This window comes from Panulirus ornatus, chromosome 28 (genome assembly GCF_036320965.1).
Source record: "Panulirus ornatus isolate Po-2019 chromosome 28, ASM3632096v1, whole genome shotgun sequence".
Lineage (NCBI taxonomy): Eukaryota > Metazoa > Arthropoda > Malacostraca > Decapoda > Palinuridae > Panulirus > Panulirus ornatus.
This window is the reverse complement of record NC_092251.1, coordinates 13631694-13650000: the sequence shown is the minus strand read 5'-3', so window position 1 is coordinate 13650000 and position 18307 is coordinate 13631694. Positions and strand designations below refer to the sequence as shown.

At 40.8% G+C, this 18307-nt stretch overlaps 1 protein-coding gene across 2 annotated transcripts; it reads left to right on the top strand.

The window, feature by feature from the left end:
- Positions 1-1728: 1728 nt before the first annotated feature.
- Positions 1729-15663, top strand: LOC139757858 (uncharacterized). 2 transcript variants are annotated; one of them, XM_071678760.1, is made up of 3 exons: positions 1729-1894; positions 3402-3535; positions 14987-15663. In XM_071678760.1, the coding sequence occupies exons 1-3, from the start codon at positions 1811-1813 to the stop codon at positions 15141-15143; spliced, it is 375 nt and encodes a 124-aa protein (XP_071534861.1). In that variant the 5' UTR covers positions 1729-1810; the 3' UTR covers positions 15144-15663. The 2 variants fall into 2 exon arrangements, with proteins under 2 accessions (XP_071534861.1, XP_071534862.1); XM_071678761.1 differs by lacking the exon at positions 1729-1894 and adding an exon at positions 1901-2487.
- Positions 15664-18307: the final 2644 nt, after the last annotated feature.

Here is an 18307-nt window from a genome sequence, read left to right as displayed (position 1 = left end):
TAAAGGCAAGGTGGAAAGAGTGAATCTTTATAATGCAGTGGTATAAGTTTGTTGACTGTGCCTGGTTATGTAAGGGTGGAGATTAAGAGGGTAGTGGCTTGTACAGAGCTTCAGACTGGGAAGGAACAATGCAGTTTGATAAGTGGTAGAGGATGTGTGGATCAGGTGTGTTTGAGAAATGAATCTGAAGAGAGAGGATGCCAGCGTTGATAGAGAGGTGTGTGGAAGGCGTTACGAATATTTCACGTGGGAGAAGAGCTACTAGAATGAAGAGTTTTTATTGAGGGTGTCGGGGTGTGGCTGAGATTGGGAAGAGTAAAGGGTGGGTGGTTCTGTGTGAAGGTGGGTCTGTGACAGGGGTGTGTGCTTCATTTGTTTATTGGTGGGATGGTGAGGCAATTCTCGAAGCCTTAGGGTTACATTACTAATGATGATAATGATAACAATAATGATAATAATGATAATGATGGTGACAATAATAACATTGATATAAACAATGATAATAGAATAATGATAATGATAATGATGATGATGATAATAATATAATGATAATAGTATGAATGATATAGTGATGATAGTAATAATAATGATATAATAATAGTTATAATAACAATGATAATAATAATGATAATAGTAATAATGATAATGGCAATATCTATAATAATGATAATGATAATAATGATAATGATAATGATGATAATGATAATAATAATAATAACAATAATAATAATGATAATAATAGTAATGATAATACTAATAATAATAATAATAATAATAATAATAATAATAATAATAATAATGATAATAATAATAATAATGATTATGATAGTAATAATGATGATGATAATAATAATAGTATTAATGATAATAACGAAAACAATAACAATAATAGTAATGATATATGCATTGATCATTATAATCACCAATGCGGCTACAGTATTCTAATGCCATGGTACTATCATTCATGACAAACTCTGTTTTTTCATTCTCTAGTGGTGACCACAGCGCAGCATACATAGCGCAGCACACACACACACACACACACACACACACACACACACACACACACACACACTGCAGCACCCGACCCAGCATCTCCCTTTAATCGTTTTTGTGGATTAATCACAAAAACCAAAGAAGAGCAACTTTCACCTGAACCACTAAGCCACATCCGCACCAAAAGCAACTTGGAGATAGATTTCCTAAGATGGACGTAGGGTACGAGGTGTGGGCACAGAGTAGACCTGCAGAGTGAAGTATGGAGTATAGGGCAGAGTGACTGTAGGAGTGAGTGATGCTTTGCTGACAAATGTTGGTCATTGGAACATATTGTTCAAGAAGGGACAATAAGACCGTGTATGGAGGGCAAGTAGGAAGAGGAACAGGGGAAAAGTGTGGTTGATAAGGAGTGTGTGCGTAGGAGAGGTGCGGACAGGGAGAAGGGCTTCGAATGGGAGTGTGTGGAAGACATTCTCTCAGGACCACCTACACTGGGAGTCCGCGTTGTGGTTATGGACAGATATTTCCTCCTATGAACAAAAATAATACAGAAGTATAAAGAAAAAAGGAATGCAGGGTCATAGTGCTTGCGCGCAATGAAGTAATAATTATCTTTGAACCTGAAATAGACCTTGAAGCTGGCCGAGTAAACGATGGAAAGGAGTGATGCAAGTTCCGCTCTGCGTTTTAACTCTCTCAGTGGAGCAAGGTCCGGCCCGCCCACAACGCGTGCTCTCGCTGCTACGACAACCCGCTCCTGTTGCTCTGGCGTCAGGAATACTGATGTGTGTCAGCTGGTGGGGGAGAGTGGATGAACTCGAACCAGTCATGGGTGTCAGTCGGGGTCTGGCGGTGTGTGTCGAGGTTAACACCGCTGCTGCTCCTGCTGGCTGAGGTTAGGTATTCCAGGAATCACTGATACATTTGTACATATATTTGTATGAGCAGCAGAGGCCGGCCATGTGGCACACAAGTTATGTGACAGGCGCTGTAGGGCAGGTGAGCGGGTTCTGGTGGGGTCTTACAGGCTACCCACGTGCCGTGCTCTCTCTTCACCAGATGAGCAACATCGGACGAAGGTCTTGCTAGTGTCAGGTGGCAGTCTGAAATATTTCCTGTAAGAAACATTGACCGTGTAAATGTCTTGCTGATCATGAAGCAGAGGGTGAATTCTGTGTATCGACGTCGCTTCTAAGCTAATGACCTGTTTGTGCATAGCGTGTGGACACTTTATCAAACATCGGCTGCGAAAGTGTACTCAGGAACCCCAGCGTTGTAGACTTTTGTCTCGAGATCATGTCAGGCGTGTCCAGAATTCGGTGTTGACGTGTGGTCGGCATCGTCGGCGGCGCCCCGTCACGCCCACGAAGGTCACGAGGTACAGCAACAGGTATATAGTGAGGGAGGAAGTGACGCCGGGGCTCACAGCGACCCCGCCCGCCCGCCCGCCGGGTGACCGCCCACCGCCCCGTCATGAGGCCGTTCACGGTGGGTACCTGACCACACCTCTCCTGACACCAACCTCACTGAGGCATATATCTGACTTCAACATATAGGCATATATTGTGGACGACGCCTCTCATGTGCGTGTACAGCTCTTCCCATGTGTGTGTACGACACCTCCTGTGTATGTACGACGCCTTCCGTGTGTGCACGACGCCTCCCGTGTGTGTACTACGCCTCCAATGTGTGTGTACGACGCCTCCAATGTGTGTGTACGACGCTTCCCATATCAGTGTATGACACCTCCCGTGTGTGTACGACACCTCGTGTGTGTGTACGACGCCTCCCCTGTGTGTGTGCGACGCTTCCCATAACAGTGTATGACACCTCCCGTGTGTGTACGACACCTCTCGTGTGTGTACGACGCCTCCCATGTGTGTGTACGACGCCTCCCATGCAAGTGTGCGACGCCTCACATGTCAGTGTACGACGCCTCCTGTGTGTGTACGACGCCTCCCATATCAGTGCACGACGCCTCCCATGTGCATGTGCGATGCCACCCATGTATGTGTAAGACGCCTCCCATGTGTTTACACGCGTTGTGTGCATGACACCTGACATGTATGTGAACGACCCCGTCCCTGTGTGTGTGTAAGACACCTCACATATGTGTCTACTACTCCTTCCATGTGTGTGTACGACGCCTCCCCTGTCTGTGTACGACACCTACCATATGCATGTGTACGATACCTTCAATGTGTGCGTAAGATGCATTGCCTGTGTGTACACGACGCCATCCTTGTGTGTACACGACGCCATCCCTGTGTGTGCACGACGCCTGCCATATGAGTATAGGGCACCTCCCGTGTGTGTGTGTGTGTGTGTGTGTGTGTGTGTGTGCATGTGTGTGTACGTTCTTGAAGCTCCCCTTGAAACTAATAAGACCTTACGACCGTCAGGTTGTTCTGCTGGCCATGCTGGCTACGGTGGTTCCAGCGGCTGGCCACCCACGACCACTCCTGGACTTCGACGCCGACGACCACTACCACGAGCAGGAGGGCCAGGCAGGCACGGCCATCACGGGCTCCTACGGGTGAGTGTTGGACCCCACACCTGGAAGAGGTGAAGGACGAGGAACGTAGGCGGGTGGAACCGAGAGTTGGTGGGGTAGCACGATGTATATATTGTACATATCACAGGCATGTGAGGGTACATCTGGTAGATAAGGGAGTGGACAGTAGGGGACTCAGGTTTCATTAGGTGAGTACTAAGGAAAGATGAAAACTGAGTCACCTAATGTCGGTGAGTCACTCCAAATAAACAAGCAAACTTATGATTATACAAGGTAACTGACCGGGACGAGTGACCTGTTCTTTATGTAACCTTTTCTTCCACCACACTGATGTAACGCCATGATTACTGGCCGAGACCTCTCTCTCTCTCTCTCTCTCTCTCTCTCTCTCTCTCTCTCTCTCTCTCACTACGCGATAGCCCTTCCTTTTGGCAAAATTTCGTCGCAGTTACTCGTGTACATATATATATATATATATATATATATATATATATATATATATATATATATATATATATATATATATATATATATATATATATATATATATATATGTATATCCCTGGGGATAGGGGAGAAAGAATACTTCCCACGTTTTCCCTGCGTGTCGTAGAAGGCGACTAAAAGGGGAGGGAGCGGGGGCCTGGAAATCCTTCCTTCTCGTTTTGTTTAATTTTCCAAAAGGGGAGCAGAGGAGGGAGCCAAGTGAGGATATTCCCTCAAAGGCTCAGTCCTCTGTTTTCAGCGCTACCTCGCTAATGCGGGAAATGGCAAATAGCATGAAAAAAAAGAAAATTCATTTGCTCTCTTCAGCCCCTCCGCCATTTCTTTGACGTCCTACCGGTTTTTCTTTTACATTTCTCAATCACTTTCCCCTTCCGTGAAAATAACACCCCGAGCGTCTCTATTTTCTATTTCACTAGCAACGTACGTTCCGCGTCCCACCACTCACTACCTTTCTCATCTCTTTCCCTCCCACCTTCCGTATGCCACACATTTTTGTCGAACATGTAAGCACTACTTTTCAATGTGTTTTCCATTCTTCATCCACTCCCTCAGCTCCACTTATTCACACTTTTTGCTGTTCTACACTCAAGCTCTCTAGGTATCTCTTCACTTAAGCTCGTTTTTGGGGTCACTTTCTTTCACCATCCTCATTCCATCTATTTTATTTTTGCCTAAAGCCTCTACAAACATTCACTTCTGCCACTAACAAGTGATGATCAGATATTCCGTTAGCTGCCCCTTCAGCACATACACATCCAAGAGTCTCTCCTATGCTCCCCCATCAGTTAGTAATACTCCACCCCTCCCATTTTCAAATTTCCAAAAGAAGGAACAGAGAAGGGAGCCAAGCGAGGATGTTTCCTCTAAGGCTCAGTCGTTTGTTCTTAACGCTACCTTGCTAACGCGGGAAATGGCGAATATGTATATATACTTCAACGTATACATACATATACGTACATAGACATATAGATATATACACATGTGCATATTCATGCTTGCTGCCTTCATCCATTTTCGTCGCCACCCCGCCACACAGGAAACAGCAACCTCCCCCTTCCACCAGCGAGGTAGCGCCAGAAAAAGACAGAGGTCACATTCGTTCACACTCAGCCTCTAGCCGTCATGTATAATGCACCTAAACCACAGCTCCCTTTCCACATCCAGGCCCCACAGACCTTTCCACGGTTTACCCCAGTCGCTTCACATGCCCTAGTTCAATCCATTGGCAGCATGGCGACCCCAGTATACAACATCGCTCCAATTCACTCGATTCCTTGCACTACTTTCACTCTCCTGCATGTTCAGGCCCCGATAGCTCAAAATCGTTTTTAACCCATCCTTCCACCTCCAGTTTGATCTCCCGCTTCTCCTTCTATCCTCCACCTCAAACACATGTATCCTCTTTGTCAATCTTTCCTCATTCATAATCTCTATGTTTAAACTATTTCAACACACCCTCTTCTGCTCTCTCAACCACTGTTATTGTTACCACCCATCCTTCTTATACTTTCATTACTTACTCGATCAAACCACCTCACACCACATATTGTCCTCAAATATCTTATTTCCAATACATCCATCCTCCTCCGCATAACCTTATTTAAAACCCATGCCTTGCAACCATACAACATTGTTGGAACCATTATTCCTTCAAACATACCCATTTTTGCTCTCTTAGATAACGTTCTCGCCTTCCACACATTCTTCAACGCTCCCAGAACCTTCGCCCCTTCCCACATCCTGTGACTCACTTCCGCTTCCATGGTTCCATCCGCTGCGAAGTCCATTCCTAGATATCTAAAACACTTAACTTCCTTCAGTTTTTCTCCATTCAAACTTACCTCCCAATTAACTTGCCCCTCAACCCTACTGAACCTAATAACCTTGCTCTTATTCACGTTTATTCTCAACTTTCTCCTTTCACACTCTTTATCAAACTCAGTCACCAGCCTCTGCAGTTTCTCACCCGAATCAGCCACGAGCACTGAATCATCAGCGAACAGCAACTGACTCACTTCCCAAGCTCTCTCATCCACAATAGACTGCATACTTGCCCCTCTCTACAAACCTTTGCATGCACTTCCCTAACCACCCCATCCATAAACAAATTAAACAACCATGGAAAAATCACGCATCCCTGCCACAAACCGACATTCAGTGGAACCAATCTCTTTCTTCCATTCGTAGTCGTACATATGCCTTCCATCCTTGGTAAATACATTTCACTGCTTCTAGCAAACTACCTTCCACACCATATACTCTGAATACCTTCCCCAAAGCATCTTTATCTATCTCTTTCTATTATATACCTTCTCCAGATCAATAAATGCTACATACAAATCCATTTGTTTTTCTAAGTATTTCTCACATACATTCTCTTCAAAGCAAATACCTGATCCACACATCCTCTACCACTTCTGAAACCACATTGCTCTTCTCCATCTGATGCTTTGTACATGCCTCTACCCTTTCAATCAATACCCTCCGATATATTTCCCAGGAACATTCAACATATTTATGCCTCTGCAATTTGAACACTCACCTTTACCCCCTTTGTCTTTGTACAATGGCACTATGAATGCATTCCGCCAATCCTCAGGCATATCACCATGATCCATATATACATTGAATATCCTTACCAATCAGTCAACAACAGTCAATGAATTCCACTGCAATACTATCCAAACCCGCCGCCTTGCCGGTTTTCTGTATTTACCCACCCATTCTTCCTGACCTTGACACTTCACACACCGCTCCGACCAAAACACCCTATATCTGCCACTCTATCATCAAAGACTTTCAGCAAACCTTCAAAATACTCACGCCATCTCATTCTCACTTCATCACTATTTGTTATTACTTCCCCATTTGCCCCCTTCACCGATGTTCCCATTTGTTCTCTTGTCTTACGCACTTTATGTACCTCCTTCCAAACATCTTTATATTCTCCCTTAAGTTTAATGATACTATCTCAACCCAACTCTCATTTGCCCTTTTTTTAACCTCTTGCACCTTTCTCTTGACCTCCTGTCACTTTCATTTACACATCTCCCAGTCATTTACACTACTTCCCTGCAAAAATCGTCCAAACACCTCTCTCTCTCTTCTCTTTTGCTAACAACCTTACTTCTTCATCCCACCACTCACTACCCCATCTAATTTGCCCACCTCCCACCTTTCTCATGCCACATGCATCTTTTGCGCTAGCTTCCCTAAATACATCCCATTCCTCCCCCACTCCCCTCGCGTCATTTGCTCTCATCTTTTGCCATTCTACACTCAACCTCTCTTGGTACTTCCTCACACAAGTCTTCTTTCTATGCTCACTTACTCTCACCACTTTCTTCTTCCCAACATTCACTCTTCTTTTCTGAGAACCTCTACAAATCTTCACCTTCGCCTCCACAAGATAGTGATCAGACATCCCTCAAGCTGCCCGTCTCAGGACATGAACATCCAAAAGTCTCTCTTTTACACGCCTATCACTTCAAACGTACTCCAATAACGCCCTCTAGTCATCTCTCCTACTCACATAAGTATACTTATGTATATCTCTCTTTTTAAACCAGGTATTCTTATATATATATATATATATATATATATATATATATATATATATATATATATATATATATATATATATATATATATATATATATTTTTTTTTTTTTTTTTTCATACTATTCGCCATTTCCCGCGTTAGCGAGGTAGCGTTAAGGACAGAGGACTGGGCCTTTGAGGGAATATCCTCATCTGGCCCCCTTCTCTGTTCCTTCTTTGGAAAGAAAAAAAAAAAAGCTAGAGGGGAGGATTTCCAGCCCTACGCTCCCTTCTCTTTTAGTCGCCTTCTACGACACGCAGGGAATACGTGGGAAGTATTCTTTCTCCCCCATCCCCAGGGATAATATATATATATATATATATATATATATATATATATATATATATATATATATATATATATATATATATATATATATAGATATTGGCCTCGTACTGATGGTCCATGTGTCAGTCTAATGATCATTATGTGACTGTGGTCAGCTGTCCGTCATTCCTCTCCTCAACATTTATTCATCCTTGTATCTTGTGCTGCTGAGTCACTGCTTTCACTTCCCTTTGTATTTTTGTGTCATCATCAGCTTTGTGTGAAGCAAAGGTTAAGGTCACGTAATGTTCACATGAAGCTTTTTGATAAGTTTTGGAAATTTTTTTCTGTGTTTTATGACGGTACGTGATATCGCAAGACTTTCTGAAAAATCCCTTCATCAGTTTCTTTCCTCGTTGACGTATCTATGAAACAATATATATGGGCCATTTCTTTCGTCTGTTTCCTCGCGCTACCTCGCAAACGCGGGAGACAGCGACAAAGTATAAAAAAAAAAAAAAAAAAAAAAAATATATATATATATATATATATATATATATATATATAGGAGAAAGAATACTTCCCACGTATTCCCTGCGTGTCGGAGAAGGCGACTAAAAGGAGAGGGAGCGGAGGGCTGGAAATCTTCCACTCTCGTTTTTTCAATTTTCCAAAAGAAGGAACAGGGAAGGGGGCCTAGTGAGGATATTCACTCTAAGGCTCAGTCCTCTGTTTTTAACGCTACCTCGCTAATGCGGGAAATGGCGAATATGTATGAAAGAATATGATCGTAGTTTTCAATTGTATTGACTGGAGTAATGCCATCTCAGTTATTAACTCTAACTCCAGTACCACGAGAAATATCATTGAATCTTCTATCATTAGATACACAGAGAATCATAACCTTAATGTTAGTGAAGGTCTTTATAAATTGGTTTGCTTTATTGTTGATAAAATTTGTAAACAATTCCCCTTCTTGTCCACATAATAACTTTATGATACGCTCGTTGTCTGCCTTGGACAATCACGTATTTACCAAATGGCGTCCTAACTACGTCTGTTCGTTGTATATCAGCTGACTATATTTCTTTCTTGTATCATCTCTGATGATGTGATGATTACACCAAAGTGCACTTGGGAACCTATCGTGTGTAATTTTCCTCCGTTGACTCATAGGAATATCTTGATCACTCGCAAAATTGTGATCCTTTCCAATATATATATATATATATATATATATATATATATATATATATATATATATATATATATATATATATATATATATATATATGAAGTCTGTTGGGGATGAGAGAGCTTGGGAAGTGAGTCAGTTGTTGTTCGCTGATGATACAGCGCTGGTGGCTGATTCATGTGAGAAACTGCAGAAGCTGGTGACTGAGTTTGGTAAAGTGTGTGGAAGAAGAAAGTTAAGAGTAAATGTGAATAAGAGCAAGGTTATTAGGTACAGTAGGGTTGAGGGTCAAGTCAATTGGGAGGTGAGTTTGAATGGAGAAAAACTGGAGGAAGTGAAGTGTTTTAGATATCTGGGAGTGGATCTGGCAGCGGATGGAACCATGGAATCGGAAGTGGATCATAGGGTGGGGGAGGGGGCGAAAATTCTGGGGGCCTTGAAGAATGTGTGGAAGTCGAGAACATTATCTCGGAAAGCAAAAATGGGTATGTTTGAAGGAATAGTGGTTCCAACAATGTTGTATGGTTGCGAGGCGTGGGCTATGGACAGAGTTGTGCGCAGGAGGATGGATGTGCTGGAAATGAGATGTTTGAGGACAATGTGTGGTGTGAGGTGGTTTGATCGAGTAAGTAACGTAAGGGTAAGAGAGATGTGTGGAAATAAAAAGAGCGTGGTTGAGAGAGCAGAAGAGGGTGTTTTGAAGTGGTTTGGGCACATGGAGAGAATGAGCGAGGAAAGATTGACCAAGAGGATATATGTGTCGGAGGTGGAGGGAACGAGGAGAAGAGGGAGACCAAATTGGAGGTGGAAAGATGGAGTGAAAAGGATTTTGTGTGATCGGGGCCTGAACATGCAGGAGGGTGAAAGGAGGGCAAGGAATAGAGTGAATTGGATCGATGTGGTATACCGGGGTTGACGTGCTGTCAGTGGATTGAATCAAGGCATGTGAAGCGTCTGGGGTAAACCATGGAAAGCTGTGTAGGTATGTATATTTGCGTGTGTGGACATGTGTATATACATGTGTATGGGGGTGGGTTGGGCCATTTCTTTCGTCTGTTTCCTTGCGCTACCTCGCAAACGCGGGAGACAGCGACAAAGTATAATAAAAAAATAAATATATATAAATATATATATATATATATATATATATATATATATATATATATATATATATATATATATATATATATATATATATATGATGGGATTGGTAGTAATCTTCCCTAATGAAAGAATTAGGGGAGTTTGTCATGGCTTTGTTTGTTCTAACTAAGCTAACTAACTCTAAGTATCTGGTACCATTTGTTACCAACTAACCTGTCGTTACACTCGGTATATGAATGTTGTAGGTGATTCTAAACATGCACTCCTTCGGTACTGGCTACTTAGGTTTATATGATGATCCTTAATGTGTAGGAGTATGTGAATATGATTCTAGATTAGAGACGTGAATGATACTTAGAGAGTAGTTCATAGATTTGTTTTCCAATGTAAAAACTTCTATATCCGACCTTAAACAGCAGTTTGATTCGCCTGTTTTTTAAAGTTCTTTGTTCAGTTTGTTGTTCCGTTATGTCCTATACCATTCTTTGAATCAATGGAAGAAAAATGATTTGATTCCTTTTATTTGTTTGAGTGACCTATTTGAACAAATATGATAGCCTTTGTCTGCCAGTGCTATGAATGCGTCAATTCTCAGTAGGTGTGGTACAGAGGACAGATGATTCAATCTAGCTCTGTGAATGTATATTGATTGTGAACAGTGGTACTGAAGTTGTTATTGACATGTGTGATAGATGCGTCCTAGAAAGATGATTAATTCTTACATTCTGTGTCAGCTGTAGATTTGATATTTGTGTCTAATTATGAAATATTGTTGGAGTTTCACAATGAGATGGGTCTCTAAACGATAGAAATGTGTCATCTACATAACTCTTGTACCACAAAGGTTTAAATTGAGGGGAATTTATCTCCCCATATACTTTTTCACAGTGCCGAAGAAGAACGTTCGCAAGTGATGGACCTAAAAGCGACCCCATAGCTACCTCTGCAGTCTAGATGAAGATTTGTTTATTGGAAGTAGAATAGGAATCCTCAACTGCCATTTCCAAAACTGTGCTCAGCTCTTTTACGGTAGAATTTAGTACAGTGTACAATGTTTGCATCTTCAGTCAAGATGTTTATGCATATGCACATTATTTCATTTAACGTAATGTTTGCAAAAAGAGATTCAATATCAAAACTTGCCATAAGAACAGAGTCAAAATATTCATATGGTTATTTCTTTCATAAAACTGAAGGGATTCTTTGCTGTAAAATTATTATACGTAAGAGACAGCTGTATAGGAAGTGATTGACTGACTTTATTCAGAGACCCTAGTATATTACTATAGGTATACACGTGTGCAATGCACAACAATATGGTACATAGTAGCTTCCACTAGAATAACCTACTAAAGCTTTGCAAATCTATTTCCAGTAGGCAAGTTAAAGTTCCTACTGCTGATAGTATACTGTAGGTGTGGCAGGTGGTATTCTTTGATAAAGCTTCAGAAGGCCTTACAATATACCTGGAGCTGATCCTGATGTAGACAACATGTTAACGGTTTCTTTTGTTATTTTGCACTTCTCTTCTAAATTTCTAAGGTACGTATTCAACATCAATCTCCCAATCTGATTACTTGTATAAAAGTATCTAAGTCAATTTTTTTCTAAATCTACTGTAATCATTTGTGATAATTTCTGCTTTGTTGATCCAGCTAATAATAATATCATCACTTCTTTGGTTTTCCAGATCTATAAATATAGATATTCTCGTCATATCTAAGATTGTGAAGAAAATTTATGAAATGATAGTAGCAAGTATGTATAATTCTTAAATTCAAATTAAGATGAATCACCAATAGAGGCTATACCATCTGTCAAAGTGTTCATATTAAGTTTACATCCAGTCTAACAACATATTCTCTACAAATATCACGTAAATGTTTAAAGGCAAAGAAGCGTTACACAGCCTTAGGAGGTTCACGTGGGGAGGCAGAGTCAAGACCAAGTGAAAGTATACGCTTTCTAGTTTATCGAGTTGTCTGCCCGAAGCAAAGAAGATTGGTTCATTTCAGCGAAGCAGTAGTTATTTTGTGATTACTATGAATTTAGGAAAATTGAGTTAGATTCTTTTTTACAGATAATCAGATTGGAAGACAGACTGAACAGGTACTACCTTAGAGATTTAAAAGATAAATGCTAGATAACAAAGGATACCTTTGAAGTGTTATCTGCATTAGGATCAACTGCAGGTATATTGTATGGCCTTCTGGAAATATATAAACAGGGACCTCCTGACACACCTACAATATATCATCAGCAACAGGAACTTTCAATTATAAACTTGCCAACTTTCTGGTTCCTACGCCACAATCTCTTGCATCGAATGAGTTTACAGCCAAGGATTCCTTTGATTTTGTGAAAGAAATAATTAGAAAACTATGTAACTCCCTCCTATAACAGCAAGGTTTGATACTGAAACTCTTTTTACCATTTCATTAAGTGAAACAATATATCTATCATGGAAACCATGTTTGAAGATGCAAGAACTCTCCTAAATCTTACCCAGAAAGCTTAGGACTCTCTTGGAAATGGCAGTAAAGGACTCTTCCTAATTTTTTGATGGGTGATTATACGTCCAGACTGATGGGGTAACTATGAGTTCTGCTTTAGGTCCATCTCTGGCAAACATTTTCCTTCTTCTCAATGAAAAATCATGTCTAGATGAATGCCTTCCCTCAGTTGAAACCTTTATGGTACAAGAGGTATGTCGATAACTCATTTCAATTGCTTCGCGTCCCATCCCATTTGAGAAGCTCAAACACACAAACATCAAATTTTCGGCTGACACAGAGCATAACAATTTATTATCTTTCTTGGACATATCTATCACATGCGTCAATAACGACTTCAGTATCGCCGTTTACCATAAGAACCTACAATTACAAGGCTAGAACTAAATGGTCTTCCCTTTGTACCACACCTATTCAGAAATAACTTTATCACAACACTTGTAGACAGAGGCTACCATGTTTGCTCAAATTGGTCACTCTTTCAGACAGAAATGAAAGCAATCAATTCATTTTTCTTGGTTAATGATTACCCCTTTACTTTGATGCATGAATATTTTGAGACAAACTTAAGCAGCAAACTGAACCCACAAAGAACGTTAACAAATGTTACTAAAGACGTCGGGCGTGACATACTTCCCTTTAAGGACGTACGAGTTTAAACATTAAAAGACAGATCACTAAATCACTTTAAAATTAGAATTATATTCACAGACACAGACACAGTAGGAATCATATTGGTTTAATTGTTAGGTATAGTGGTATTAAGTACCTCCAGGCAAGTTAGAGCCAGAGAACACCTTTGGCGATCTTGCAGGAGTGACCAACTCCCTCTTTTATTAGGGACGATTACCGCTAAACCAGTCATAAATTACGTTTCAATAAGTTTTCTATGATACATCATGATAGTAATATAGTAATAAATTGGACATCACAATACTTGGATCATTACTTGTCAAATGATTTAAACCTGGGTTAAATAGCGCGGTAACTCTGCCGTACCACTGCATACAATCAGATAAATCTAAGTTATATTACTAACATAGCGTTTTCTGTTATTTTGAGACAACGCTATTCCTATTCCAGCCAGGTTTATTATCTACAAATAAATACTAATTTGTTGTCTTTTTCAGTTCCTTGTACGAGTCGTATATTTGTGGCTTTGATTTTTTTTACCAGTCTTGTAAGGTTTTGTTGGAACATCTTAACGAATTTCACTTTGAAATAACAAGAAAATAAGTTCGCGTTGAAACAGACACCAAAAGAACTTAAAGCTGCTTTTTACTTTTCCTGGTTAACTTCAAAATTTGACCCACTTGCCCTATGTTGCAATGTTGGTTCACTTTCCCTCATCTATAGGCATTACTTTGGTTTTGCTCCCAAGAGCTAGCTGCTTGTGTGCCCCTACCATTAGGTAGACTCTGAATACTCGGCCAGCTGCTGCGTCACATGATTATAGTGTGACCGTTGGCAACTCAAGAGTGGGCCGTTTTGATAACTGTTTCTTTCCCTATACCTCGAAACTGTAGAACTCTCTATATTCTCATGTCTTTCCAACAGATTTTACCTGCCACACCCTAAAAGACAGGTTTTTCACTTCCCAAAAATTCGTATAATAAGTGTCCAGAGCGCAGACGAAAAAGGGTAAGACGCTCCTACCCCTGGCAGTTATGCAGTTTTGGAAGGCTTTATGTCTGGTGAGGTGAAGTTTAAGAGTGGGTTGGATGATTGACTTTCTTTAAGATCTCTTCAATTAATATGATTTTGTTCTTATGCTTTGAGATTATATATTTCTTCGTTACTAATTTCTCTGTCCATTTGCCAACACTTTTTGTGATACTCGAGTCAGTTCTTCGATCTTTAGCAACTTTAGTTTTCTGTTATATCTTTTGATCTTGTTTCTTCATTAATGACAATAATCTTATGAGCTGAATCATCCTTTACTTATCTTCCTGTATATTTTACTTCTTAATATGAACCCTTTATGATTATTTTTATCCATCCTCCTCTTGGCAGACCTAGTTTACAACAGTATCATTACGATAATTCATCTTACCAGATTCCATTTCTTATTCAGAATTCTAGCCAAGCATACACCACTCGCCTCTCAGTTTTTTATCACATGAATGAGAATACTAAATGTCCTAACTAACCATGTCCTCGCTACCAGTCGTACTCCCAGTGTCTCCTCATTACCAGTCACCCCAGATGCTTTTCTCTCACGCCGAATGCCTCCTTTCTTATCACCCCTAGTGTCTCCCACACTAACGATGTCTCCCACCCGGCAGGTGGACTTCGCCTGAGGGTTACCACTTCCTAGTACGGTACGTGGCCGATAAAGACGGCTACCGTGTCCTCGAGTCTAACGCTGTACCTGTCAACGCCGACGGTGTCTACGCCGACGGCAACCATGGCTCCTTCACCTCCCTCGAACAAGACGAATGATCCCTGGTTTAACAGACGGTGTGGCAGGAGTCGTGCGAGTGGCTGACGGAGAGGGTATGATCATAGCAGTCTGAGGAGTAAGTGGGGGAACGAAGTAGAGTAAGTAGATGGAGGAATGAATGCAGTGGCAGCACAAGTTTCTTAAGAATGACTTCTTGAGTGGTAAAGGGTATATTTCAAGCGAGAGCAGAGGCTTCAGAAGTGACTGAAGGAGTGCATGGTGATAGGAGGAGTGCTGGAAGTGTCAGGAGCTGTCACAAGTTTGATTGTAGGGGGAACTGTGGGAGAAACAGATGGAGTAGTGGTGGAAGTCGATGAAGACGAAGTAGGAGGAAGCCTATTTTCCTTTCAATGTTCAAAGTTGTGATACACGCCGACTAGCTCTGGTAACCGGCAAGGAGAGATATAGCTTCTAGTTTTCTTTAAAAAAAATATATATTTTTTTGAGATATTGTTTGATTTTGATATAACTTAGATGATATTTATGTTTTATTTTCTTCAATAAATTTTTGGAGAACAAGTCTGTGAGTAAATCCTGAGGAACTTAAGGCTTTTGAAAATATCATGATCATGGACAAGTATGGAGGGGTGGGTGTTGAAAGACATATTAATGGACAGGTGGTGAGAGCTACTGAAGTGAGCACAAGTTACATGAAACGGATGCTCAGGGGCAAATGATGAGGGTCAGGTGCTGGGTTACTCGTGATGGATATAGGCGTCAAAGGACAGGTTCTGTGTAAAGTAGCTAAGGAGAGATGCTGGGGGTAGATGATATAAGACAGGTGTTTGGGACGGGTGCTGGAAGATAAGTCTTTTTAGACAAGCGGTAAGATGTAGGTGTTCAGACGCGGGTCTTAGCGTCAGATGTTGAGAGAGAGGTATGAGAAAATAGTAGGTGAGATAGATGACAAAGGACAAGCGTAGCGTACAAGCGTCGAATATTTGGCATCAAGAAGACAGGTATTTAGGTCAGTAGCTGAGGAGCAGGTGTTAAGGTACAGATGAGGAGGGACAGGCAGGTGTTGGGGTACAGTAAGTGAGTGGGTAACGTCAGTGTAGCGATGGGTACAAAGGAACAGATACTGAGGAAAAAGTAGTGCAATAGGATAAGTGTTGTGGGAAGGTGCTAAAGAAGCATGTCCTGAAAGAGGGGTTTCAGCAGATGACGTGATGTTCGGCTGCAGTTGAGTAGGCCAAGTAGTAGGCAGACAGTGGCCAGCAGGGTCAACTGTACATGCTCTCATGTACTTTACGAATCTTAAGTTTCATATAGACCACTTCGATAAGGATTCAGCCGTTTTAATCCTCTTCACAATTTACAGATGCTCATTTGTTTGACTTTATCCAGCTTGGAAAGAAAAAACTTTTTTTCCATGAACAGCACTGTAATAATTTTTCAAGAGAGATATGATGACCCTGGTATGCTTGTCGGTGTGACGTGTGATGAGACAGGCAAGAGTTGAATTTCTTTAGGAGCAGCAAGAACGTAGCGCGACTGTCTTGCTCAGGGCTTATTATCATCTTGTTTCTTTTTGCCAAACGTCAGTGCTGATATCTCTGTTAACTATTTTCTTTTCTGTAAGAAACGCTTTTAGTAATAGATTCTCAGCGAAGTACTATAGCTATTAGTATCTATTGCACCATGATATTCAATCTTTAGGAGAAGGGAAAAGATATATCAGAGATAGCATCCACAACACCAGAAATGCATCAAAGTTAGGTTGTAGGCTGTAGACGGTAGCCTGAAAAGGGAAGTACAACCAATACCAGTTATAAGTGTTAAAGAGATGCTCAGAATCATTCTTACACCCTCCTTGTCAAATGGTGATACATAAGAAAGACGGACAACAGAAAATGTGATGGTTTATGGTGAAGAGCATTAATCAATATCATCTTGAATTTCTAATTCATGGAGATAAAGACAATATAGTAAAGCACATGTCTTGTCCCCTCATATCACTCCTTCCAGATCATCAGCCGACAGGACAGTAACTGTGATGTAGCACCGCGCAATATGGAGAGAATACGCAAACATGAAAATATTGCAGGGAAATGTTATTGGATAGGATATTCTGACATGCTAGGAGGCAAGTACGCAAGGAGGAAGCTCAGATCTGAAAAATTGAATACGTGTTGCGATGGAACAGCTTTATCTGCGTATCAGTATCGTTAATGTACTTGTCTGACCTGATTTCAATGCAGTAATGGTCTGTTTGACAATATTTGGTGGTCGTATAGTCTATTGTTTTGCAGCTTGAGTGCTGACAGAACTTTTACCTTAGTTTGTATTATGTCAGCTTCCTTCTAATTTCAAACCGTTATTTCTGGTAGATCTCCTCAGAGACAGTATTTATTTTGAGAGAATACGATATTACAGTAGATGTCCGTGACTTTTTAATAATGTTTATCTCTTAGCTGAAAAGTGGGTTTGTTGCTCTTCTTTGTATTAGTTCTGCCTTTCCTTTTTTTTTTTTTTTTGAAATCTGGTGGTCGGAGGTGAACAGTGTGCTGCAGCTGAGGTCTGACAAGGGTACTGTATTGTACTGTATCTCGTTTTAAAATTCATACTGTAAGATGAAACTTAAAAGCTTGTTTGACATTGTTAGTAACCGTGCAATGCTGCGTGTGGTTAACCAATCAAAGATTATCATGCTAAGGTCCTTATCTTCTTGTCTTCCTATTGATGGTTAACTGAATGTTTCATATTCGTGCATGTCCTTCTAATGACCAGAATGCATTATTTTGCGGCTGTCTACATTGATTTCCACTTGTTATGTCAATGGCCACTACATCACTTTGCCTAAATCACTCTGTATCATTTTACAGTCTTCCTTCGTTTGATTTATTTTTCCCTTAAACTCTGCAGATTTTGTGATTCTACTGGTAAGTCTCGTCCACATATCACCCATACAGATAACATAAAGCGTCAGTCCTATGACTGCCTCTGTGGTACCCGATTATAACGCTGATCAGATCAGGTTCTTCCCTATTTCATACCACTCGCTGATTTCCATTTGCATGCCGGTCGGCTATTCGCAAGCTGTTTCGATTCTCTATACCGTCAGCTTGATTTGAAGGAACAGACTTTTATATGTACTTTATCGAAACCTTTTTGGAAACCAGGGGCTTATCAATCGACCAGAGAATGGCTTAGGAATGTTGAA

What these genes read in the sequence shown, in the direction of transcription:
- LOC139757858 (XM_071678760.1), top strand. Translation starts at nt 1,811, where the DNA reads ATGAACTCGAACCAGTCATGGGTGTCAGTCGGGGTCTGGCGGTGTGTG. An exon ending in TGCTGCTCCTGCTGGCTGAG is followed by an intron (nt 1,895 to 3,401) that starts GTTAGGTATTCC and finishes TACGACCGTCAG; the next exon opens with GTTGTTCTGCTGGCCATGCT. An exon ending in GCCATCACGGGCTCCTACGG is followed by an intron (nt 3,536 to 14,986) that starts GTGAGTGTTGGA and finishes CCCACCCGGCAG; the next exon opens with GTGGACTTCGCCTGAGGGTT.